This window comes from Dermacentor silvarum, chromosome 1, assembly GCF_013339745.2.
Source record: "Dermacentor silvarum isolate Dsil-2018 chromosome 1, BIME_Dsil_1.4, whole genome shotgun sequence".
Lineage (NCBI taxonomy): Eukaryota > Metazoa > Arthropoda > Arachnida > Ixodida > Ixodidae > Dermacentor > Dermacentor silvarum.
Window position 1 is genome coordinate 6,289,051 of NC_051154.1, and position 25,868 is coordinate 6,314,918.

Here is a 25,868-nt window from a genome sequence, read left to right on the forward strand (position 1 = left end):
TTGGCTGTTCCTGCGAGTGTGCGCATCGCCTCCACTTGCTTGCTTTCACCCTCGCCTTCCTTTATTTGGATATCCAGTCTAGATACACCTGTCTTGTCAAGCTTGACTTGTCGAGCACGAAGTTTGGTTGTCAAGCCACTGCGGCAGTTATCATTTTCAAAGCTGGTATCACCACCGGGCGAAGCGAAGTGAGGGTGAAAGTGGAGGCGATGTGCACTCGCAGAAACAGCCAAAACCTCCCCTGATAACTCGGAAACACGTCCCGATCGGCGCCACTCTACAACCTTACAGTGCGCTTGGCCACGCACTCCCGCGGTGTAGCTCATACTGAGCGCGATAGCACATATTGGTTTCTATGCTTTACACTGCACTTGCTTTGTGGCATCACATGTCTTCCTTCGTTTCCTGACGAGAGCACAAGCTTTTAATAGCTTTGTTGGTTTTAACTACCATCTTTAGGCCAAGCAATAGAGACCACAGCTGTTCTTTTTTCACTCCTTTTGTTTATTTGGACCGTCTATATATTAGATGCTGCAGCTGTGGCTTGGGCAACAATAGTTTTCAAGGGACTTTGTGTGCCCACCACTTCTGAAGCCCACAGGTATGGTGTAGTACTGGAATGTGTTGTTCGCACAGCAAAACAATGGAAGAACTGTGCATTCTCACGATGACTCCACCAGAAAGGCGGTACGAGCGACCAGTGTGCTTGGCGCACAAAATGTAATTATGTAGCGCAAAAATTTCTGCATTTTTAAACTAAAATGTTCTCCAAACACAATTGAAATAAATATAACTTGCAAAAACATAAAGCACTCTTAGAATACATTATTGCATAAATCAAGCTGCTTCTACACAGTATAAGCTTGCATTTTCCAATCGCAGATCAGTATCCCGAATGGCCTGCTTAATGTTTAGGCACTCACTACGGTGCGGGGGCCCGTCATCGTATACAGTCAACGTCTGATATTTCGGACTCCCTAGGGGCCGCAAAAACCTCAAAAATCGGGCAGTCCAAAAAAGTGAATGCATGCTTTAAAGTTCTTAATACTAGCTCTAAAGGCCTGCCAGTACACTTGTTAGGTGTATCAGTGCTCATACTGCGACAGGAGACAGCCGGTGCACACGTGTATAGTTAAGGAATACATTCTGTGTCCTGTAACAATCGCCCCTTCCCACTCTTAATATGCTTCACGCAATACTTCATGTATGCTTCACCGCGTAACAATGATGTATTGAAGCGAAGCTGACTTCCGGGAACCGGCATTATGCAACGCACAGTGCTTTCCGAGCTTCGAAGCCATTGGTGATGCTTACAAAGGTGGAGTCGGTGCCATTGTTAACAGTGGAGAATTGTTGCAATGAAAAACATGGCACTGAACAGCAAGAAACTTAATAGTGAACGTCGAAGTAGCTAGGCCTAGCGTTGCCAAGGTGTGGGCTACGGCTGCCAGCGGATCTGCGTATGGGAGCGCCAGTTCGAAGCGATGAGATAATCAAAATGGCAGCGGCGATGGCTTCGATTAATGCTGTTTTTGACCTGCAGTCATGGCAAAAAGTCCGGAAAATCCACGGGGAACGTTTTTGCGTCAAAAATTTCAGACGTTCTTATACAATGCTTCAAGGTATGTTGACAGCGCAAGGCCAGCAGAGGGTGATGCTTTCTGGAAAGAAAATAAACTGTTGGAAGTTCAGCGCTCTGTCCCCTCTGCTGGCCTTGCGCTGTCAACCTACCTTGAAGCATGTTTTACCAACAAGCCCAATCTTACACCTTTCTTATACAATGACTCTAGGGGTACGTGACGATGCCGCGAAGGTGTCCGAATTATCAGGCATGTCAGAAAATTCAGGCGTCCGGAAAATCGGTCGTTGACTATTGTTGACGCATTTGTTGGGCTCCTACTCTGCCAACAAATGCGTTCTTGTACTTTGCGCCTGTGCCGGCTGTCGGTGTTGTTGCGCGCACCGTATCTTGAAAGCGATCTCCACATGGCTCTGACCTTTGTATGCACTGTGCTTACGCCGCTCAGTTTCCGTTGAAGCGATAGACCGCACGAACTTTGGCGGCTCGCTGCGGTGGCCGCGCTTGGGGAAGCGCGGCAGCGAGCGAAGAGACAAAAAGAAAAGCACAAAAGCAACAAAAGCGCCACTGCTTCACTCTTCGCGCCCAGTCGCGGCTTCCGTGCTGTCCGGCGTCGCGTCCGCGCCTCCGCACCAAAAGAGAAATGGAAAACGCGCGTGACTGCGCGCTGTTCTCTTTCGTGGCTGTCGGTGGGGCAGCGTTTATTTGTATCAACCGACGCGGGTCAAAAATCTATTCGTAACAACCGTTCTCTAGCACGTTGCAAAGTAATGGGGCTCGGCCAGGACCTCAGAAAAATTTGTATCATCCGGAAATTCGTATTAGCCGTGATCGTATCATCGAGATTCCACTGTAATAATGAAAGGTTTCCACCCCCAGGAAGGGCATGGCAAATAAGGAGACCGATTCAAATATTGTCCACTATTTTGGAGTCGCTTATAATAACAAGGGACCACTTACAATAAGACCTGTGCCATCTCTCGGGGGTGACCAGCAGGAGTCATGCTGTTTTTTAGGTACGCTTGTATCTTTGGAGCCGTGTTAGTGACATGATACTCTGGCTGTATCAGGTCTGCACTCATTTGATCCCTTTCTTACCTTGTGTCTCGTCTTGTCGCACAGTTTGAAAAAGCAATTAGAAGCACAGAATGCATGGATTGATGCTTGGAAGCCCATCCTGGGTTTTGCAAGTGTGTTGTGGAGCCTGATGGTGTTGTACCCTTTGTTGGTGCATGGACCTCCTCCTTGCTTGTTAGACTGTTGGCACGCATCCTCCCAGCCCGAAGAGCTTCCGTTCTGCCAGCCCACTCGACTCTTTGAAAAACCAGGTCTGTTGCCATGTGTCCTTTGTGTCTTTAGTCAGCTGGCTTTGTCTCCTGGGACAAACAGGACACATTCTGTATGACATGGTCACAGTTGCTGCACAGAGATGTTTCAGGAGACAAAGTCACTGGGTGGCAGCATTGTTTTGTTTCTGCATGTCACGAGAACCTCTTGAAATACTATGCAGGGGTGGGACTCTTGCGCCAATTGCGCCATTTTGATACAAACGCAGATTCCTGCCCCAAAACACAGAAAATTGACCAAAATTGCGCCACGCTGTGCCAGAACCACTTTGGCATGTGTGCTGCAGCAGTGGCTGTGAACAGCGAGGCGATTCGTTCCCCGAAAAAGAATGTGTCCGTTCACATTCTGCAGACTGCACAACGGCGCCTCCCGCACAGTTTCTTGTGATTTTTGCGCTTACAACACTGGACTGTTCCGGCAAGTGGCCGGCGCGCGCGGCCACTCCCGGCTGTTGTCACCGCTGTCGGAATGGCCAGGGCGGTTGTATTTAGAGTGTACTAGACTACGGTTCCCTAGCTGAGGGTGCTGCAGCGGGTTCAGTGAACGGGCGTCTCTGTCCCCAGGCCCAGTGTACCGTAAAAATATTCCAATCTCTTTTTATGTCCATATGAGCGAGGCCTGAGCCATTTTAACATTTTGCGAAGGGCATATGGCGGATTTGGAATAAAAAGTCGCAGTTTCGCCCGAAAGGCGAAGCATCGATTGCAATAGCAAATTAGTCTACAGCTATGCGAAGTAAGGATAGTAGTTTTATCATCCGTATAAACTTGTAAACATTCGCTTACAAACTAAATTAACAAGCATGGCGTCACGCGCACACCAGCAAACATGAACACATCTCACTTGATGACCACGGGAACTCGCTGTCTAAACGCTGGAGTGAGGAAGCGCGGCAGCAGCAGCAAGTTAATTGACCTTTGTGCTGCCTCTCGCTTCAACATGAACTCTGCGGCGAAAACACAGCGCATATGAAGCTATCAGAACTCGCACTCTGTCCGCATCGCAGATCGCATTCAACATAGGGCCAGCGCGGCCGCGCCATAGGCAGCAGCCCCCGAAGTACAACCCCCCCCAGGTGCTTTCCGCACGACGGAAGACGGCGCGCTTCCTCCCCGCTAACCTCCTTAGCGCATGAGATTGAGCCGCCATCGTCAGCTCACCCTAGCACGCTTTCCCTCACACATACAACATACGGTGCGCAGCAACATACAATGTTATCGCCCCTGTACTTTATAAGGAAGATCACGACGCTGGCAGAAATGCACCTGGAGTGTTCATATAATCGCTATCGCAATAAACACAGATTGGAATAGTTTTATGTTATAGCAGCCCAGGGTTGATTGCGGCTCTCTGGGTATGCGGTGACAAATGATGACCCTGAAATTAAGTTAGCGCGTTGATTGGACAGCATAACTTGAGCATTTTCCACTATCATCATAAGCATCGGCGCGAGAATATAAAGTTCGATTGTAGTTCCACCTATGTTTTTGGCTTTACAGGAAAACATGCGCCGTGGCGCTGCTCGACCCACTCTTTCATATTCTAGTACGCTATAGCTACAAAGCAAGGTTCTACTGTGCACTTTGCACTGGTTTATCAAAATGCACTGTCATATTCCAATATTCCACCAAAATTTAGATTGGCCTGCTCCAAACTGCTCCAAAATGATGTTTACTCTGCTCCAAGCTGCTTCAAAATTAAATTTTGTCTGCGCCAAGCTGCTAAATAACGCAATTTCACTTGCTCCAAAAATTGCTCCAAAATGACTTTGGGCAGTCCCACCCCTGACTATGCAATAGCTTTAATACATCTTGCGGTGTGTAGTTTAACTCTTTCCCTACCATGGGGAAAATGGGTGTTTTTTGTATGTTAGGGCAGATGTTTTTCAAGAAACTACTGCACTCATTATTTAACGTAATACATAAAGAGAAAGCAAAATGAATGCACTTTTCACGCGTAAAAGTTTTAATAACGAGATGTATGTGATAAAAAAGATATAAATTGTTAAAATCAAGATTGTGCAAAAAAATTGAACATAGTTTGTGAAGGCACGCTTGTATCTACTAAGAAAAAAATGTTATGAGAATTATGAGATATACAAATTGTATTGCCGTCTGTTAGGCACTATCTCTAAAAAAAATCGAAATTTTTAATTGAACAGGTATTCCGCTATAAAAATTTAACTGCAAGCACTACAATTGGGCGTGCCGGGCTGCGGCAGCCGATGTTCTGGGCTGGTTTGCGTCGTCATCGCTTTCAGACTCAAAGTCCGACAAAAAGTCAGCATCCTCTGACTCGCTGCTATTCAATGTATCGATAAGATCAGCCGCAGAGGTAGCGGAATCGCGATATCTGCAATATACCGAAGCGTGCGCCCCGTTTTTCAGAGCCGGACATTTTTGTGTTCGGCTTTGACGATCGCAGAACTTTGGAGCACGTTTAAAAATCACCGCCTGGCGGGAAAAAAGCGAACTGCTTAGAAAACTAAAACATAGTTCTCTTCCTTCATGTCTGATAGCGCAGTATGTCCGTGAGTGGCGCTGAAGCAGCCTTTCAAACCATCGATAGAGGGTTAATGATGCCCAGTGGGCGCGGTACGAAAAGATTCAACTGCTGCAGTGCTTCTTAGCCCTTTGACGGGGACATTCTTATTGCAGATTTAACATTTTTCGTGACTTATTTCGAGAAAACACAAACAAATAACTTTTGAGGTCACAATAAAGTTCCAAACATTTTTAATGTGTGCAGTGTTATATACAGGGTTTATAGTTGAGTACATCGTTGAACTAGCATAAATAATTTTTACAAAGGTAATAACATTCACATCAACTAGGGACAATATTTTGTGATGTGCCATCTCATTTTCTATATTTATCGTGTCACACCGAGGTGGCTGTCATGGCAAAGACGGCAGTTCGGTGGCTTATGATCCGTTTCCGAACCAAGGGCCAGAATGGCACAGGTTATGTATCGTTGGAAAATATGGCTCCAGGGCCATTGCAAAAGCAAGGCAAGCTATGCGAGTGACCGCAAGCAAATTAAATGACGTGTACCCGTCACAAATGTAAAGTAGGTTAGAAACTTTCAGCGATCAGTTGTTTGATCACTAGATGAGATTCTATCAGTTTTCTCGCGTCTTGTGGCGTCTGACACGTTTTGATGCTGCATTAATCGGACTGTGTGGAGAGTGGTCCGCTGATAGTGTTTGTCCGACTGTGGGCGACACCATGAGTCGCGGCGGTGGAGGGGACACAAAAGCTGTTTGACTTTGTACCGCCCAAGTGACGATATCATCGACACGGCATGAAACCGTATCTTTAGTTTCTCAAATTAACAGAATGATGTTTTACAAAATTTTTTGTAGTGGCAATTCATCTTTCTTTTTTTTTTCAGTTGCCTGATAATTTTAAATATTTACGGCCCCTCCCGGGTAAGAAATATCCCTCTGTGACTGTACTTATTTGCATAAAAGATGGAATTTTAATGTAAAGAAATTTTGTATGATGAAATAAAGTGTTGATTTTACTAACTTAGTTCTATATAGAGGTTTAACTGTTTATGGGCAGTTTTCACTTGCATATCTCCAGGGCCAGCCTTTTCCTTCTCAGTGCTTGGACTGCCCACTCTGCTGGTCCGTTTGATGCCTGATGATGAGGTGGCACCAATATTCAGCGTATACCGTTATTTAAAAATGCTTCATACTGCTCACTTATGAATGCAGGTTCATTATCTGACACCACATTTTCCGGCAGCCCCTAGCTAGACAAACATCCTTCTCAAACAAGCTTTAATGGCTTCTGCCGAAGGTTTTGAAACTGGAAATAACATCAATCCACTTTGAAAATGCATCTACTGCAATGAAGAAATATGTGTTTTGGTGTGTTCGAGCATACTCTACATGCAGTCATTACCATGGTTTCTCTGTAAAAGGCATGAGAGCAACTGGTTCTGCCACATGCTGCTGCTCTGGCAGATAAAGCATGTGTGGAGTGTTGCTGCAATGTCACCATCCATTTAAGGCCACCAGACATGGCATAGATTTCATCTTTGAGTGGCCTTCGTGAAGCAGCTTTCATTTCTGCAATGATGCTGGGACAATGGCATGGTTGCCCCACAGCACGCAGTTTCCTTCCATACTCATTTCATTCATACACACGCCATGGCATTGTAAGACATGGTTACAGTGCTAGGGAAAACATAGACGCGAGCTGGACATCAGCTGGCTTTACAGCCATGAAAGGCACACTCGCATGGAAGAGTAGGTATGTGTCATATCTTCCAAATCGAGCATCATGCACAAGCACCATGTATCCTATTGTCCAAGTACTGATCAATTTCTTTACTGGAGATCCTGATAGGTGTGCTAATGCAGTTATTGGCTTCTTGTATGCAAGAGGCCTCGCATATCAATCTGCACTTTTCAGCCATAAATCTGCATGTAATTTAACTGCATAAGCACACCTTCTATCTAGATCTCGAATATAGAAATTGATTATTCGGCCAAGAGGAGATTCCCTAGCATTGTAACCATGTTCCTAGCCCAACTTTTAAGATGAGTAATGCACATTTGCTTTTTCATCCTGTAACCACACCACAATGCTTGCTGATGTGGGATCTCCGACAGTGGCCTCTGCCACAACACTGTACACGGGGTCAACCCCTTTGAGCGTGAATACGTTAGCTGACCCGTCAACAGCAAACTCTTCAGTCTGTAGTGGCAGACGTGCATCTGCAAGTGCACACATGCTGGACCCAGGCCTGTAGCGGAGAGTACCGTATGCTCATGTAATTCACAATTTTGTCGAGGTGCGGCCCTTACATGGGAACGAACGTTTTGGTCACCGAAGGCAATTGCTTCTTCGTTAGAATTGTTTTTTTTAATTTTGGGTTGCCAAGTTGAGGGGTGCCCTTGCACTGAGTCCTTGCGGTATAGCGGAGCCCACCACTCTTTGGAAACCTACACTCAGGGACTGGTGCATCTGCTCTCAGTAAGCCCTAGGCTTGTTATCTGCAACAGTTTCAAATGCCAACCCTGCACATACTGCCCAAACTTGGTGACGCCAAACACCAGGCATCGGCCTCCTTGTCCAGTTGACTTTAATGTCTATCAGCTGCAACTAAACTTCGCATTGCAAAGGAAACGGGGCATTCTTCTTCAGAACGCCCTTACTGTGCCAGGAGCGTGCAAAGGCTATATGGCAAGGCATCACAGACTGCTTCGCTGGATCAAAATGTGCTAAAACTGTCTTGGAGGCTAGCAGTTTGTTGCTTCTTTGAAATTCCCACTGGCTCTTCCGATGTTCAGCACCGGCGAGACCCACTTACCGGCAACTGTTTTAAAGGATGCAGAACTGTGGAAAGGCTAGGCATAAACCTATTAGTACCTAACCAAGGCTAGGTAGTTTTTTAGCTACTTAACATCTTGGGGAGCTGGGGCTGTTGGAACAGCCTCCGTCGTGGAGGAGTTCAGTTGACCTGCTCCAATGGTGACGTTGCCCCAGGTAATCTACCGTATTTTTCCACATATAACCTGCCACCGCATATAACCCCCACCCCCAATTACAACAGCCAGGAAAGAAAAAAAAAAATCCGCGCGGATAACCCGCGGTAATAACTGCATGCAACAACGCTCAAATCTTTGCAAAAACAGCCCATTCACGGATACACGACTCGTCCACATCTTCGTATCATCGGCCAACGGCGCTGTTCCTCCCTCTTCGGCGATGCTGATAAAGCTGAATTCACACGACGGATGCCATCGCAGCCAAATCAGTCACGTGACATCTGACCCAAATCGGACCACTTGGCAGGCGCAGCTAGCATTCACGCGACAAAGGATGACAGTGCGGCCGGAGCAGCACTCGCATGTGCAACGGCGATTTGGTTATCAGCAGTATCGCGAAGCGCTTCGCGTGAACCGCGGGAGCGCCGCGGAAACGGGTGACGTACGAGTTCACCAGCACCGTGTGCATTATTCTCTATACGCAAAATGCGGACCCATAAAAAGGAGGAGAATGGACGACCATGATGGAGGAGAGAAGGGATCTTGAACACGCAGACGATAGGATTCCCTAGGAGATAACGAAAGTAAATGGCGAGAGCTTTGCCTTGAGTTGTGGCTACACTGCAGCGTGCGCCGCGCTGCCGTGAAGCCACACCTCCAAGTAAAATTCGCGTATAACCCGCACCCCAACTTAACCGCTAACTTTTCTGAATTTTTGGTGCGGGTTATACGCGCGAAAATATGGTACTTCTGGCAACAAACCTTGCATTTAGACAACTTCAGTCACCCACCCTGAGCTGTTCTACACATTCACCTAGTGATCACCATCATCATTCACACCAGGTATAAGAATGTCAAAGCACACAGTCATATGATTGAGGTTCTGAAGGTTCTCCATCTCTTTCTTGAATATTGCCAGTGCCAATGAAACTTCAAATCTTAGTCTTGTGAATTAGTAATAACCTTTCAGGGTGTTGATTTTGGACATGCTTGGAAAAGTCAGAGTGCACTTTGACTTGGTACACATCTCAGAGGTCAGGATTTGTGAATATGCTTTGGTCAGCCTGCTGAACAGTTGTTTTGTGAGAATTGGGTACGTTTCTAGTGTCATAACGAGATTTATCATTGTAAGATTGCTACGTAGTCGCACACAACCATCTCGCCTTAAAACAGGGATAATTGCAGTGGCCCATTGTGATAACTAGTTGAATTATCCCTTCATGTTCCATTCTGTGGGAGGAAAAAATGGGAGGACGCTTAAGCTTCACCTTTAAGAGTGGAACGTGATAGCATTCAAAGATCCCTGGCTGCTTATCAGGCTTCCCGGCAACTGCAGCTTTCTTTTTCGACAACTTCGTCTCCGCATGCGGCTGCCATAGGGAGCCTACATGCAATGCTGTTGTAGGCTGCCGAGAAGGCGAGCACCATCTGGATGGTAATTCTGCAAAGAGGGTAACCGCGGCGTGCCGCTGTACGAGTGGTAGAAATGCTGGAAAAGGGGCTTGTGTTTGAGTTTCCGTGTGATAGACTTGTTTTCTCGTATATTCAAATTACAATCCGACGCTATCACGTCTGTAGGTTGTGGTTACGTCGTACTTTACGATTTTTCTGTCGCATTTTACTTTGAGAAATTCAATTATTTCACCAGCGCCTCTGTGCCACGCAGAGGGCCTGCGTGGTCGGCGTGGTTCGGGATGATTTTCTTGACTGCGGACGCCGCACGCCGACACCGATGCCGGATTTTCTGCGACTAGGGCCCTTAACGCTTTCGTGTTAAACGTTAATATTAACTTGCAGCTTGAATGGGACCACTCAGGGCTTCAGAAACCTCAGCTGCATTCTCCTTTGCTCTAATCCGGTCCCCGACAACAAGCAAAGTACCTAACGGCACCACTCTGGGCTTGAGAAAGCTCGTCTCTGCATTCTCTTACACGGTAATCTGGGCCACGACAAAAAGCAGTGTACCTAACAGGACCACTCTGCGCTTGAGAAACCTCGGCTGTGCATTCTCCTGTACGGTAATCTGGTACACGAGGACAATTAAAGTACCTAACAGAACCACTCTGTGCTTGAGAAACCTTGGCTGTGCATTCTCCTGTATGGTAATCTGGTCACAACAAGCAAAGTACCTAACGGGACCACTCCTGGGCTTCAGGACCACTCTTCGACGACTCCTGGACGACACTGGGTTTGAGAAACCTCGGCTGTTCTTCTCTTGTACGGTAATGTGGGCCACGATAACAAGCAGAGTACCTAGGCCTTTGGTACCTAACTGGACCACTCTGGGCTTGAGAAACCTCAGCTGTGCATTCTCCTGAACGGTAATCTGGCCCACGACAACAAGCAAGGTACCTAACGAAAGCACTCTGGGCTTTAGAAACCTCTCTGCATTCTCCTGTATGGTAATCTGGTCCACGACGACAAGCAAAGTACCTAACAGGACGACTCTGGGTTTGAGAAACCTCTGCTGTGCATTCTCCTGTACGGTAATGTGGGCCACGAGAACAAGCAGAGTACCTAGGCCTTCGGTGAAAACTTCATGAAACTGGTGTACTGTATCTTTCCCTGACACTGCTGTGTTGGCTTGGCGGTCTCCAGCTGAAAGTCTTGCATCCTGCTTAGAGGAAGAAGTTTGGGACACTGTCTCTTTAGGGCAAACAATGCCAATATGCTCTCATGATTGGCCAACCTCACGCCTGGCGTACGCTTCACCACTTCACCACTGCGGTATTGCGGTAAGAAATCCGATCATGCAGAATGTGCTCATTATAGCTGAGCCTTAGTAATAAGCGAGCAATTAAGAATATGGTAACGAAATGACACGAACGTTTGTTTTCCAAAAAAGTTGGTAAGCTTGCTTTGCTTTGTTAATGCTGAAACAATTATCATGGCTTTGAGATTGTTGAAAGTAGCGAAGTGCTCATCACCAAGAGCTTTGCTGCAGACCAGCTGTTTTAGTAAGGCGATGTACTTGACTGCTGTTTTAACGAGCTCAGAGGTGGTTGCATCGATTCTGCAGTCTCCTCACTTTCTTATCCGATTTGCTGCTGAGAAAGCCCTTCACCTCGCGGACGATGCCGTCATCCGTGCATGACTCCATGACGTGAGCATCATCGTCCGCAGTCATCCCAAGCAACGTCAGCGGCACTCGACTGAGCTTCAATGATGTGCTGCCATAAATCTGCTGGTGGGTCGTCATTGCTTAGACGCTCCACTCCTGCCCCACGGAAGAATTCTGCTTTGCGAAAACTGTTTCTGATGCAATGCGCGGTAACCTCACTCCAGGCCTCCTTTATCATTTCCCCAGCTGTGAACGTCACCCGTAGCGGGAGGTTAGCAGCTGAGTGCTCAATTGCAAACAGTTGCAATTGTGAACAGTGAAATCCTTAGCTTTAGAGAGCTTCAGCGGTCCACTAATGGGGACATTATGGGAGTGAGCATCAGCTAAACTTTTAAGGATGGCTTCTTCAGCGTTGGCTTACGTTGCCTCTTGAAGCCGTTTCCTCATCAAAGGGTTGGCATTCGTCTTCCAACTCAAGATCTTCTTCTCTTTGACAATGGTCGAAATTGTGGACTTCGACAAGCCATATTTTTTCATCAAATCGCTGTTCTTTGCACCATGAGTGAATGTGTTTACAACCTCGATATTGGTTGTTATTTTCACTGCTTTTCTTTTGGCAGTTGATGATGGGCCTGGCGTTAAATGAGCCATGCTGTACACATACCCAACTCAAACTGCAGCAAGGCATAGGCCTTGAAAGAACGGCAAGAAAACACAGGAATCTGACACACTTCACTTCCAAACTGCCTTCCGAACTGTCACTTATCAACTGTTCGCATCAGGGTTAAAGGTGCCCTGAACCACTTTTTATCGAAGTGGAGAAATGCATTTGAAGTTAAAATAGGCTATTTTAGAAATAATTTTCATCGAAAAGTATTTCAATCTGTTCAGCAGAAGCGGAGTTATTGGCAATCAAACACAGTGCTCGCGGTGCTTCCAATCCTTCAATGATTTGCGCTGCGAAAACTACGGTGGGGCGGGGTGTGACCATAATGCTCCGCCTACTGAACGTCACCATGGCGCGCAGTTCAAGTTTGATTTTAAATGTTAAGGTAGACGCACTTCCGATTTTGGCGCCTATGACGCGCCAAACGTAAGCCAAACACGGTTGTCCTCAGCGAGCCTCAGTGCGCTTAGCCAGTGAACTCGTCACGGCACCCTGTGGCAGCTGCGGTATCTACGCCTCTATGCTATGTAGCAGACCGCAGCTACATGCAACTGCAGTGTGTATGCGCAGCGTTTGCGTGCTCGCACTCAGTGCTCCAGTCTGACCGTACTAACCTGGTGCAGACCGGCTTTGACCTTCACCAGCTTGCCTGACGGATATTAGTCACATCCAACTTCGCATTTTGATTTGAAGTGCTATCAATAAGTCTGCCGAGGCGTCTAACCAGTAGTGGCCAGGAGTGAGCGCGCTGTAAAATGTGCATGTGTTCTGACCTTAAGTTTCACGTGGTTTGAGGCTAGTTGAGCGTTCAAGCGAGTCGAAATTGGCCGGACCCGACTGCTACGATGCCGATATGCAGGTTAGCCAAAGTTTAATTCTTATGTGGGCGGCCGCGGCCGAGCGGCAGCAGACTATAGTCGGCTTCTTCCGGAAGTATGTAATTACTATGAAAATTTTAAAGCAGATTTTCGCTTACTTCAGCCTGTTTATTGAACTTTGTCAATAAATATACATAGTAACAATAGGAACAAGTGGACCAATCCAAACAGACCCAAACACCCTTCTTGATTGATGTCACCTATTAGCCAACAGCAGCCGTGTTTTCCGGATGCTTTATGACAAAATAATGCATCCAGAAAAGAGTGAGGAACATGGGTTCTGTTGAAAAGAGAGCGTTTGAGAGAAAGGTGACTTCGCGCTCCGCTTATGATTTTCACGCGCCACGCCCGACTGCAAACCTTGGCTGTGATGTTCTCAGCATCGTTTGCTATCCGCGGGCTACGTTTTTTCACCAAGCCCAAGGGGTGGTTCAGGACCCCTTTAAAGCTTGTCATTAACTTGTTAACACTTGTCATTATCGACTTTCGGTTACAGCGGTTTTCAGTGGGAGCATCAGCCTTCCTGTGCAGCGCTATTCATGTACTGCAGACTTGGAACGTTATCTATGAGGTCATGCAACGCTTAGGAGCATATTTAACAGCAGGGATGCAAGTAGAGCAGCACCTTCTATGTCCATTCTAGGCGAGCTTGGAGCCCCGATATGTTCATTTTGAGACGGGCTGCCATAGACTACGTGAAAATTATGACTTTCATGCTATCTTCCTCGTACTAACCGAGCATTTGTTTGACTGTACTGCAGTAAACCTTTTTTTGCTAATCGTTGAGGCACTGGCTCCTGTATCCAACTCCATTCCTAACGGGACACTGTTGACACCAACCTACTTGTTGGCTCTGCCCCCTCCCTCTTGAAGTGGCCACAGGTGTTGCTTTTCCTTTGACTGTTTATGCCTTTCAAGCTCATCTACGTTATACACTTGTTGTGTCGATAAGTTCTTGCTTCCTGTACATTTCTTGCTTTACGGAGTCTGGCCAGAAGACTTTTTCATCTACATTTGCTGCACACACTGCTGAATCTGCAGCAGTAAACTGGATGGTTCCCTCCACAACGAAAACAGCTATTTTGTTGTCTGGATGTCGCAACATTTCCAACTGCCTAGGTCAATTTGGTAGACGTGGCCATTTCTTGTGTGCAATGACGTCGTTTATAGCTGCTTCCACAGTGACACCTAGAGGTGGACGATACGGCTCACTTCAGTGAGCGGCTTGGAACGGCTCAGCTCACTGAAATGAACCACTGCATTTGAACGGCTCACCGGATCATTTAAATGAGTAACCTGTGTTGGTGCCGCACGGTGCTCCACCCTGTCTCTTGTTCTTTCTGCGGCAACTTGCCCCCCCTCCCCCTCTCTCCTTGCCGCGCGTACGTTTTTTTTTCGTGAGCGCACGCGCGACAACGGCAATCATGCGAACATGCGCCAGGACAAAATAAAATAATGAATTATTTCAACACAACAAATCATTGCCCTCGTTTTATTGACGTGCTAATGCTACATGCTCAGAAAATGCACATGTAGAAGTGGATGACATGTCCGACATGTTAAAGCGAAGCTTTCTTTGTCTCATTGATTCGTCCATGAGCGCCAAAAACGCACTGCAGGAAAGCCAACTTACACAACGGAACTATCTGCGCACACAATAGAACAGCATACGGCATACATATCGTATAACACTACAGTTTGCATTCGCAGTTGTACCGATAAGAACAATGGGAACTGCAACGCCACGCTACTCAAACTGTATATATCTGCATTGCATTACGAGTGTCACGCAATGCATTTGTGGCTGTCACCATAGGTAGGCCGCGGGTGCAGCAAACGGCAGAAGAGGCTGCCGTACGCGAATGTAAGCGCGAGCGCGATTGTGCCCGTAAGGCCAATTCCGTGTAGTGGCAACAGCAGAGCCTCTGACCATCTACCACAGCGATCACAAGGCAATACTGTGCAAGTGTAGTCTTTCGTGAAAGTGTGTGTGTCATGTAATCAACGGCTACATGATCTAAAATAAAGGCTATGGAATTTTAACGAAATGTGTCTTCATTCAACTTCAACATTCAAAAAATACAATCCTAAACAAGCCATCAAATCGCATATGCATCGCATCGGGTCGCTCAGCATTTCTTGGGTTCGTTGTGTGGTCGTTGGCTTTCAACTTTGATTCAGTTTGCATGGGAGAAAGCTTCGCGTTCAAACATCTTTCTTTAAGGAAGGGGCTTTGCTTTTTTTTTTTTATGACTACACTAATTAGCACAAATGAAGACCAGGACGTAAACTGTACGTTCATCTGTTGTCTTTAAAGACACCGAAGACTTCGTCTTCGAAGTGTTGTTGCACCAGCGCACGATGTGCGATCGGTGAGTGTCGCGAGACATCGAACAGCAGCGGGTAAGGAAAGGCGCCATTATTTGCCAATTAAGGCTTCTTCTCACTTCGGTTCCATCGGGTTCCACTATAGGACGTACACAAAACCAAAGGGACTGCTGCGCACACCGCACACAGCGAGTGAGTACGAGCAGTGCGAGTCTGCCCAAGTTAGCCACCGCTCGTCGACCAGCAAACGGAACCACGAAACTCAGCAGAAAACCCGGCTCCGACGGAACGGTTCGGCATGGCTCACTGAACGAGAGAACCGGCTTCCTCTCTCCAAAAGAACCGCCACTCACTTTTACTGAACCATGGCTCACTCGTGTTTTAAAAACAGCGGCTCAAAAGACAGCCGAAGGCGAGGGGGTGGTTGCGACCCTTGCGAGGAAGGGCGGGAGGGCTGTTGCTTTCTCGCATCGCTAATAGATGGTGCGGAAGTTGCACCCAACAGAGAACCCGGTGACCCGGCTCTGACGGAACGGTTCGGCGCTGCTCACTCAACGAGAGAGAACAGGCTTCCTCTCTTCAAAAGAAAGGCCGCTTTTACTGAACCATGGCTCACTCACCACGGCTCACTCATTCTTTAAAAACAGCGGCTCAAAAGACAGCTGAGTGCGAGGAGGTGGTTGCGACCCTTGCAAGAAAGGGCGGGAGGGCAGTTGCTTTCTCACACCGCTAATAGATGGCGCGGAAGTTTCACCCAGCAGAAGACCCGGTGACCCGGCTCTGACGGAATGGTTTGGCACGGCTCACTGAACGAGAGTGAACCGGCTTCCTCTCTCCAAAAGAACCGCTGCTCACTTTTACTGAACCACGGCTCACTCGTCCTTTAAAAAGAGCGACTCAAAAGATCTGGCTCGCTCTTGAGCGAGCCATCTCGAGTGACAACCCTATCCTTAGTTATCTCAGACTTGAGTTCAGCAGTTTTCAGACCTGGTCTGCATAAGTATGTCATTGATACCTGAGAATTCGGTCACGAAGCATCCTGGCTAAAGTTTGTCAGCCAGTTTTTTCAAATGTGACGAATCACTTACGGGCTTGTCGAAAAAGTGTTGATACTCGCAACTTTAGACACCTTGGATGCATAGTGTTCGTTGAGTACCTTGCCTAAACTCTCGTCAGCTGCCTTGTGCCCTAACTGCACAGAAGTGGATGTTTTCATTCCACAGTATCTCAGGAACACAGCTGTCTCAGTCAGACATGTCGTTGATTGCATAATAAAGCTCCACTCGCTCACGGCACCTTGTCCAATCTGTGGTCACTGCTTCAAAAGCTTCCAGTTTACTAATGGCTGACATTGACTTAATGCACCCTCCTCACCAGAAGCACACAGCTGGGGGGCCAGACATTGTAGTGGGGGTGAATAGCTTGTATTTATTGTAGAAGTTTCAAACAGTTGCATGCCATTACGATGTTCCTACTAAAGAGAAGCTTTTCTGTCATGTTTTTACTTGAAGTAACCTCAAGTAGTTTTTCTGAAGCATTTTCACGTCTGGTGGCCATTTGAAAAGGTAGTATACCTGCATGTGAAAGCAGCAAATACAGTTGAACCTTATTGATACAATCATGCTTGATACGATTTACTGGCGCCAACGTTCGTGATTGATTCTAAATGGGCACGCCTTGCAAACTCACTGGCTACAATTAATAAATTGCAATATGTGCTGTGAAGTAATTAAGAAGTTAGTGAATTTCTTAAATTAGTTGTATATGTCTTCGATTTCTCATGCAAGTAATGTCTGCCTCTCTGAATAATCTAGCTCAAAGACTAGAATTATGTGCAACAGGTGATACAGTTAAACCTGCTTATAACGAACCTCCATATAACGAATTCCTGGATATAATGAAGTTTTTCTATTCCCCACCGTTACTCCATAGAAGCACATGTAGTTGAGATCTCCATGTAACGAAGTGGCAGCGGGAGACCCCCTCGATATAACGAATTTTCCCCTCCGACAACCTAGAGATTTCACCCAAAATTTGTCATTTTTGCACGAGCAGCAACCGGAAGCACCTTCTCCGCCGCGACGGAATGCGAAGCGAGCGCACGTGTGCGTGCGTGCGGGTGCGAGGCGGGCCTGCATCCCTCGACCCGGCGATCTTGCCGCCGCGGGCGTCACCTTTCCCCCTCCCTTCATTCAAACCTGATCCTGCCGCTTGCTGCAGCTGGCCTAGCCCGCCAAGCCGGCACTCTCTCCTTTTCCTGTTGATGTTGCCGACGCGCTGGTACACGCTGTGACACATCACACCCGATGAGTGCGGACACGCGCTGTCAAACGCTGGTGGCGTGTGGAAGCGCGCTGGAGAAGCGAGCGAAGTGACCTTCGTGCTGTTGTCTATCGCTTCAACGCAAACTGAGCGCCGAGAACACACAGCACGCACAAAGCTACGAGCCGCCGACGTACCTACACTGCTGGACTCTGCCCCAACGCAGATCACTTTCAAGATACGGCCCGCGCGACAGCGCGCCGCCGCGCCATACGCAGTTCATGCCAGAGTACAGTACAACTAGAGTGTACTAGAATGGGGAGTGGGTCCAACGAGGGCTCTGCGCTGAGGCATTTTTTTATTGAAAATCCAGGTGGCGCCACCGTCACTTTCTTCCGAATGAGCGGCCCCGCTCGCCGGCCGGACGCTTGTCGCGTCGGAGACCCTACCGCAGCTGCATTGAGCATTGACAGGCGGATACTCGGTGGCGGTAACACTGAGATTATTCCCCACCGATCTATTGTAAATAAAATGGAAAAAGAGCAGTGGAAAGAACCCAAACGACGCAACAACGACGGTGCGTCGAGCAGAGGACAGCTACTCAGCCCGCGAGCTCGCCTCGACCAATGAGCGCTGCCGAAACAGCCAGAGCCAACGTTTATTGGCCGGAGATTCAGAAGAAGGCGACGGCAGCGCCGCCAGATTCTCCGTGTTTTTTGCTTCACCCTCGCCGCTTGCTAAGGCGTCCGCTGGACCCACTCCCCATTCTAGTACACTCTAGTACAACGCTGCCCCGCTATCCCTCCCCCCTCGCTCCCTCGCCGGTGCCTCGAGCGCAACGGAAGAAGGCGCGCTTCCTCCCTGCTTTTCTTGCACGCGCGAGATTGACGCGGTCGTCGGCTCCCCTCGCACGTTTTCACTCGCACATACAGCATACGGCGCGCGGCGACTGCGTTATCGCCCTTGGACTTTATACGGAATATCTATGAGTCAAAACCAATTTTAGGACCACAACACGCCATAGACGCCATCTTTATATAGCAACTATGGATCTCAAGGGCCATACTTTTGCTGGTGGAAACCCAAAATACGTCATAGTTGTCCCCCCCGGCACTTTGGGCGGCCAATGCGATCGTTAAGCCACCAAGCCAAGAGACATCAAAAGTCAAAATGGCCGCTCAGGCCGGCGCGGGGTGGCAGTTCGCAACGTATGATGCGTCGCAACAGCGGGGTTACCAATGCATTGGGTTCTATGGGAGCTGTGCCGGGACCGGCCGAAAACGACGTAACAGCCGGGAAAACGCAGCCCCCGGGAATGTAACAGCGGGGTTCTACTAACAATATACGACGCTACGACGCCGTCGTGACGCTCGCTCTTCGTTTCCGATGCCTCGCGCTTGTGCGAAACAACACGCGTCCACGCATCCGGTACCTGGTGTGACATTCCAAGGATGAGTGCTTCGACGAAAACGGATGCGCATTACAATTGAGGGCGCGTTAGAAACGAGTAAATACGATAAGCATTTCTTTTTCGAATTTTCGTGCCGAATCTGCGTATAACGAAATCCTCTTTATAATGAAGTTTTTCGAGAATTTGTCAATTTCGTTATATCTAGGTTTAACTGTATTTCAAAAATTCCAACAAACTTAAAAACGATCACCCTCTATGCAGTTAAAAAAAAGCGAAGATTTTACATGCCAAAACCACAATCTGCTTATGAGGCACGCTGTAGCGAGGGGCTTGGAATAATTTTGACCACCTGGGGTTCTTTAATGTGCACCTAAATTAAAGTACACGAGCGTTTGTGCATTTCACTCCCATCGAAATGTAGCCTCCATGGCCGGGATTGAACCCATGACCTTGAGTGCAGCAGTGCAATGTCATGTGCTACCGTGGCAGGTATATATGTATTGTAGCAAAGAAGGACAGCTGTGTGCTTCGGGCTCATCTTCAATGCCTTGCTCGAGGATAGAGCTCGCGTGCTCGGTGCCTGACAGTGGATCAACAGACCTGCCTGTATGTCGTTCTGGCTTGTTAACTAAACGGCATGACATATTTGGTGGAGGTGCGGGGTACTTTTCCTCACTCGACTTGCTTTCCGGCTATTGGCAAGTGCCGATGGCTCCGGCTGATTGCCCAAAAACAGGTTTCATAACACCAGATGGCCTGTATGAGTTTATCGTTATGCCGTTTGGGCTTTGCAGTGCCCCTGCTACTTTCAATGGATGATGGACAGTCTTCTCCGTGGGCTAAAATGGAACAAAAAGAACACAGCGCAAAATAGACAGGGACACGAAAGACACGTACACGACACGCACACAACACGTACACGACATGCACACAAATGGAAGACGGGCTTATGTTACCTTGGTGATGTGGTCGTCTTTTCTCCTGACTTCAGCACTTATCTGTGCCATCGCGAGCAGATCTTGCAGACGCAGGCCTCCCACTCAATATGAAGAAATGTCTCTTTGGAGCCAAGCAACTAACGATACTCGGATACGTGGTTTCCAAAGACGTCATTTTACTCTATGCTTCGAAACTTTCCTCAGTCACTGATTTCCCGAAACCCACGTTCCTGAAGGAACTTTGAAGCTTCATCGGGCTCTGCTCGTAGTTTCGTCGTTTTATCAGGAATTTTGCTTCTATCATTGCTCCGTTGACCCAACTCCTGCGAGGTGACACTGGCCTTTCTACCTGGACCCCAGCTTGCGACAACACGTTAACAACATTGCACCGTCAGCTCACATCATCGTCTGTACTGCGTCATTTTGGCCCCATGGCTCCCACAGAAGTACACGCCAGTGGCGTAGGACTTGGTGCTGTACTCGCTCAGCACGAAAGTGGATACGGCGAATACGTAGTAGCCTACACAAGACTGACACTAACCAAGGCCGAATCTAATTACTCCGTCACAGAAAAGGAGTGCGTAGCTATCATTTGGGCCCTTGGAAAATTTCGACCATGCCTGTACCACCATCCCTTCGATGTCATTACCATCGTGCCCTATGTTGGCTGTCGGCATTATAAGGTCCATCTGGCCGTCTTGCCCGTTGGGCTGGTTACAGGATTTCGACATGCGTGTTGTCGTATCGTTTTTTGGAATACCTTCTCAGGAATACCTAAGCACTAATTTGTAAGACATTGAAAGCCCGCTTTATTACGTCAGAATAGTTGAACTACACAAGCGTCACTGCATTAAAGCAAACAATCGGCCTACCTTCACTTGCATCGCGCTGCATCCTCTCACTCACGCCTGTGCCTCCATGTTCTATTATCACCCACAGTCACGTTATGCCCTGCTCAGATCACTCCCGAGACCATCAGCTCGCTTGAACCACAGTCGCCCACTAGCACATATAAATGGCAGCACCTCGGTGATGAACACTTCTTTCTCCAATTCGGTAGTAGATGGGAATTCTTTTTGATGCGTTAGCATTCTTATGGTACTCTACACACTTTTCGGGGGCTAACTATCTATGTTTTCCTGCCTACCTGAGTCACTGGGTAGTCTGTGGTCGAATGGGTTGGGCTGCTCTGCTGAGGTAACAGCGTTCAAATCAGACCAACATGTATACGAAAGGGCCACTCAACGAACCTCCTTCACGCCGACCTGGGTCACTGTAGGTGGGGGGAGGTACCGCTGTACCGACTTTGAGCACTGGTCATGAGCAACTCAGTCTGTGCTGGTCTTGAATAAACCTTTTTGATGCCAACTTGGGTCACTGGGTATGCGCGAGTAGGTTTGTGTTGCTCTTCAGTGAACGTCTTAACTTGAGTAACCTAGGAGTACTGAATGATGGGCGAGTGGGTATTCCATATTGATGAAAAATAGCACAAAAAAACAAGGGACAAGAAAGAAACGCGATATGAGTGTGTTTCTCAGAAACTGCTGTCTGTGTATTTAGCTTCAACCCTGGTCGCTTGAAGGGATGATGTTTATGCGCAGAGATTGGGAGATTGTATTATTTCCCGCATTGCGCCAATACTTAGTGAAATATACCTGAGTAGGATTGATTGGGCACTTGCGGTTGTCTTGGAAGGTGTTGTGCTAAAAATGATGCACTATGTTGACTATTCAAGCTATTCAAGGAGAAGGATTGTGGTTTGAACTTCATGTTTCAAGTACCTAGGGAGCGGTGCATCCAGTTTCCGGATCTAAATATCCGGATTGGGTGCGATTACCCTTGTTGGTTTTTTTCACCGAGGTCTGTTAAGGCCAACTGCAATGAAATTCTGGACCGTGTAAAAAGTCCCGTTTCAGATACTTTAGACACAAAGTACTCTGTGGAAATTTTTTTTTTTTTTTTTTTGTGAAGCACCATGCAAGTGGGTGCTTCACAAAATCTCTTGTAAAAATAAGTTTTTCTTACTGAAACTGAAAATAATGCTGCCATTACTACTCGCCGGAATTGACATACTATGCAAACTGTAGAGAACCAGCGCCCAGGTCATCAGCTTCCCTTGCTTGCATACCGTTCCCATGTATCAACAAACAGGTCCCGCATGTCTGTTAGCCTTAGTATACAGTAAAACTTCGTTAATTCATCCCTAGTTAATTTGGAAAATTGGATAATTCAGTCTCGTCCTCCGGTCCCAGCAGGGGTATGCATTATTCAGTGCAATCAAACTCGTTAATTCGGACATATTCGGACGGCGCTAACATCCAACCGAAATGACGCGGCAGAGTCCGCATCACCACAGTCATCAGGGGAAATCGTACTTGAATGACAGCAAAGCCGGAAATGCTTTGTGCCTATTTGTGCATTTAAAGCCTTTGTTCTTGCGTTTACCACCGCGTAAAACACCGCGATGGCCGCGTGCTTTCAAAATTCTGTAGTTGCCATTCATGATCGCGTCGATAGTGGCCACGGTTTCTTCTGCAGCGGTTGTGGCAAACAGCACTTTCGTTTTCACTCGGTACGCACCTTGGCCGGGTACCTAAAAAAACTGCGTAGTTGCCATCCATGATCGTGTCGATAGCGACTGCGGTTTCGTCTTGCAGTTGTTGCAGTGAACGGTAGTTTCGTTCGGACTCGATGCGTGTGTCGGCCGTGTGCCTTCAGAACCGCAAAGTCAGCGTTCATAATCTCGTCCATAGCAGCAGCGGTTTCATCCACAGTGGTTGCGGCAAACAGTTGTTTCATTTTGACTCTGTGTAAAGGTGTTGAGGATGAAGAGCACTGCCTACACCACGATGGACGGATGATCTGTTGGCGATCAGCTCACTGGTGAAAAAATTAACCGGATGTGTGCGTGGTAGTGCAAAGGGAGCCGCGAGGCCTCGATCGCCACTGCGAGGGCCAACGAGTCACGAGATGACGAGATTTGCAGCTTCTGCACTGCTTTTGTGCAAAATAGAAACAAGATTTGCTGATTCATTCAGTGAGCAGTTGTTTATTCTTTCCTTGATACCCTCGATAATTCGACATTCGGTTAATTCGGACATTTTTTTCGATCCCCTTAAATCCGAATTAACGAGGTTTTACTTTACTTCCATTTCGTCTGCTTGTTTCCATGTCGTGCAGTCGCGCGCACAGTGAGTGAAACTGTCATTTTCTACCCTGTTCTAGCTCGCGATCAAGCTCTGTAATCCGCTTGTGTCTGCCTCATTGTTCGTGTAGTACTGACTTATACTTCCAGACAGGTGTTCTCGTGCACAGCGCGCAAAATCGTGCGCTGCGCGAAACAAGACAAATGCACCAGCTCGTGCGCGAGACTGTCAGTTGGTCTCGTCTAGCCCCCGTCAAGCGGCAAGTGAAGAGAGTGTCTATGTTGATGGTGACGCTCGCCTAGTGAAATCATGGGTTCATTGCACTGAAATATTTCTATCACGGCTATTAATGAACCAATTAAAAAAATTATTGCGGTAGAACACTCCCTAGAGGGCACATAACAACTTCCATTGTAGAACCAAAATTTGCTATGTAGCTTGGTGAGGGGCCCTTTAAGCCCATTCTGTATTTCCACTCTGGTCACTCGAGGCTAGTGAAAAACGGTATTTCCACATCTTGTTTTGAATCTGCTTTGCGCACCTCATGCCTGCATTGAATGACTTTAGCCTTTTCTAATAAAAAACTGCACTCGTATCGTGTTTCTTTTTCGTCCCTTGTTTTTTTTTTTCATCAACTTGGTTTACTAGGTATGTGTCACTTGGAATGTGCCACTCTACAATGACAAAAAAGAGCCCTTAAATTTCTCTGATGCTGAGCGGAATCGAATCCACATCACAAGGGTTCTTCAAGGACAGCAGCCTGACGCATTAGCAGGCTGCGTCACAAATTTATACGTGCCGCTCTTCAATGAACCTCTCACCAATTTGGGTCACCGAGTACGTGCCAATGAGTTTGTGACGTGCGTACTTCTCGGCAATGCCACTAGTTGGTGCAGTGTGTCCAAAAAGAAGCGCAAGTGAGGAGCCTGGTTACCGCGTGACGCATTTCTAAGCATTCGCATGCCCCGGCACGCCATGCATTTCGGAGGCCATGCACAGGCCTTGCAGCGGAGGCACTAGTTGATGCCAAGAGCTCTTAACGAAGCGCTAAAGAGTAGTCCCACTGCAGTACACACCTCATAACTCGTTTCGACAGTGGCAATAGTTGTTTCGCTATATTGGTTCAATGCTAAATGCGTTGCCGTCAACAATTGTCTGAAATGAGTTCTGCCGAATTTGCGAGACAATATTGTTACTTGTTTCGACCGCAAAGTTTTACCTGAGAAACTAACTAGTCATTTCAAGTGAACATATCCGAAGTCCCCTACTGTGGCGTACCTCATAATCATATCGTGGTTTTGGCACGTAAACCCTAGAATTTAATGAATTAATTCACGGCAGTGGGAATTTGCTTACGACCCAATGTGGGCTTAGAAACAGGGAACAATTGTCATTTCTCGCAACTGGAAATTTAAAATACAACTGTCTCACTCCTTTAACTCCCAATCAAAAGTGAAATAGGCCAAAAGAAGGCCAGGTTTGCATTTGGGCTGGTTGGTTCATGACTTGAGCAGAAAAGGCAGCCTAAACAAATAGGGCATAAAACCCTTCGTTACATCCTGTTTTCTTGCACTCTTTTCTGCTCAAGTCATCAAATCCTTGTTTACTTTTGTTTTGTCATTTGTGTCACTGTTAATTTCATAGTTGTACATTTTAGTGTACCGCCGTCAGCACACTTAACACGAACACTCCGCAGCGTGGCCTGGGCCGACTTGGACTGATGCCAGTGCTGCGAAGTGTTGTGCGCTGTTATCTCTGTATGTTTGCGGCTGCTGAGGGTAGCTGGAGTGCAGCTCGATTTGACTGTTCAACTTGTTTTTCGCTTGTGTCTGACCGGCGGGGAGAGTGCGCTCACTTGACAGTACCGTTTCGCCATGTTTTGCTCGTGGCTGCGGTCTCATGTGCGCCCTGAAAACACGTTGCGGTTTGCTTATCTTGGCAAAGCGAGCACGCCATTTCGATTTTCCGAGATAAGCAAACCGCAACGTGTTTCCTGGGCACGCGTGAGACTGCAGCCACAAGCGAAATGTGGCAAAATGGACCTAACAAGTGAGCGAACTCTCACCGCCGGTCAGACACAAGCGAGAGAAAGACAACTCGAACAGTCAAATACAGTCAAATCAATCTGCGCTCCAGCTATCGTCAGCCGCTGCAAACATACCGAAATAACTGCGCACAACACTTCGCGGTGCTGGTGTCAATCCAAGTCGGTCCAGGCCACGCTGCGGAGCGTCCGTGTTAAGCGTGCTGACGGTGGTACATGGATTGTGATGCACACATGCACCTGTAAAAAGTGTTCTACCATGTAAACCAGAGAAATTTATTTTAAAGTTATTCTGCACAAAGGCATCTTGCTGCTAAAAGGTCCTCTGCTTAGAATAATTTACATTTCTCTGAAGAACCATGCCACGGCTGCTATTGAAAGGAAGGGAGTTCAAAACATGAAGCGTTTTGTGCCTTTTCTATTGTCATGGTGTTTGTCTACATCTGTGTCTACAACATTCTGGATGCTGGCAGTATGGCCGGTCATCAAGCCCGGGCAGCTTGCTGGACAAAGAGCCCCTGCTGAGTGACCTCAGTCGTGTGTACGCCTACAGCTACCTGACTGCAGAGCCAACCCAGGGCTATTTGCGCAGGCCCCTTGAGCCACACCCACCCAAGTCGCCCCAGTTTCACCGGCCACCAGGTACTTGCTTCTTGACCGTTTATGTTAATTTTTATATTGAGCTTTCAAAAATGTGTTAAGTA

General features: G+C 47.5%; 1 protein-coding gene across 2 annotated transcripts in view; it reads left to right on the plus strand.

Moving 5' to 3' along the window:
* LOC119456311 (actin-binding LIM protein 3-like) overlaps positions 1-25,868 on the plus strand; it is a 277,883-nt gene that overhangs the window by 111,442 nt on the left and 140,573 nt on the right. Inside the window, exons 9-10 of one of the 2 annotated variants that reach the window (XM_037718012.2) lie at positions 2,836-2,907; positions 25,638-25,806. In XM_037718012.2, coding sequence (XP_037573940.1) covers positions 2,836-2,907; positions 25,638-25,806 — 241 coding nt within the window. The remainder of the gene's footprint in view (positions 1-2,835; positions 2,908-25,637; positions 25,807-25,868) is intronic. The other variant, XM_037718022.2, reaches the window with a different exon arrangement.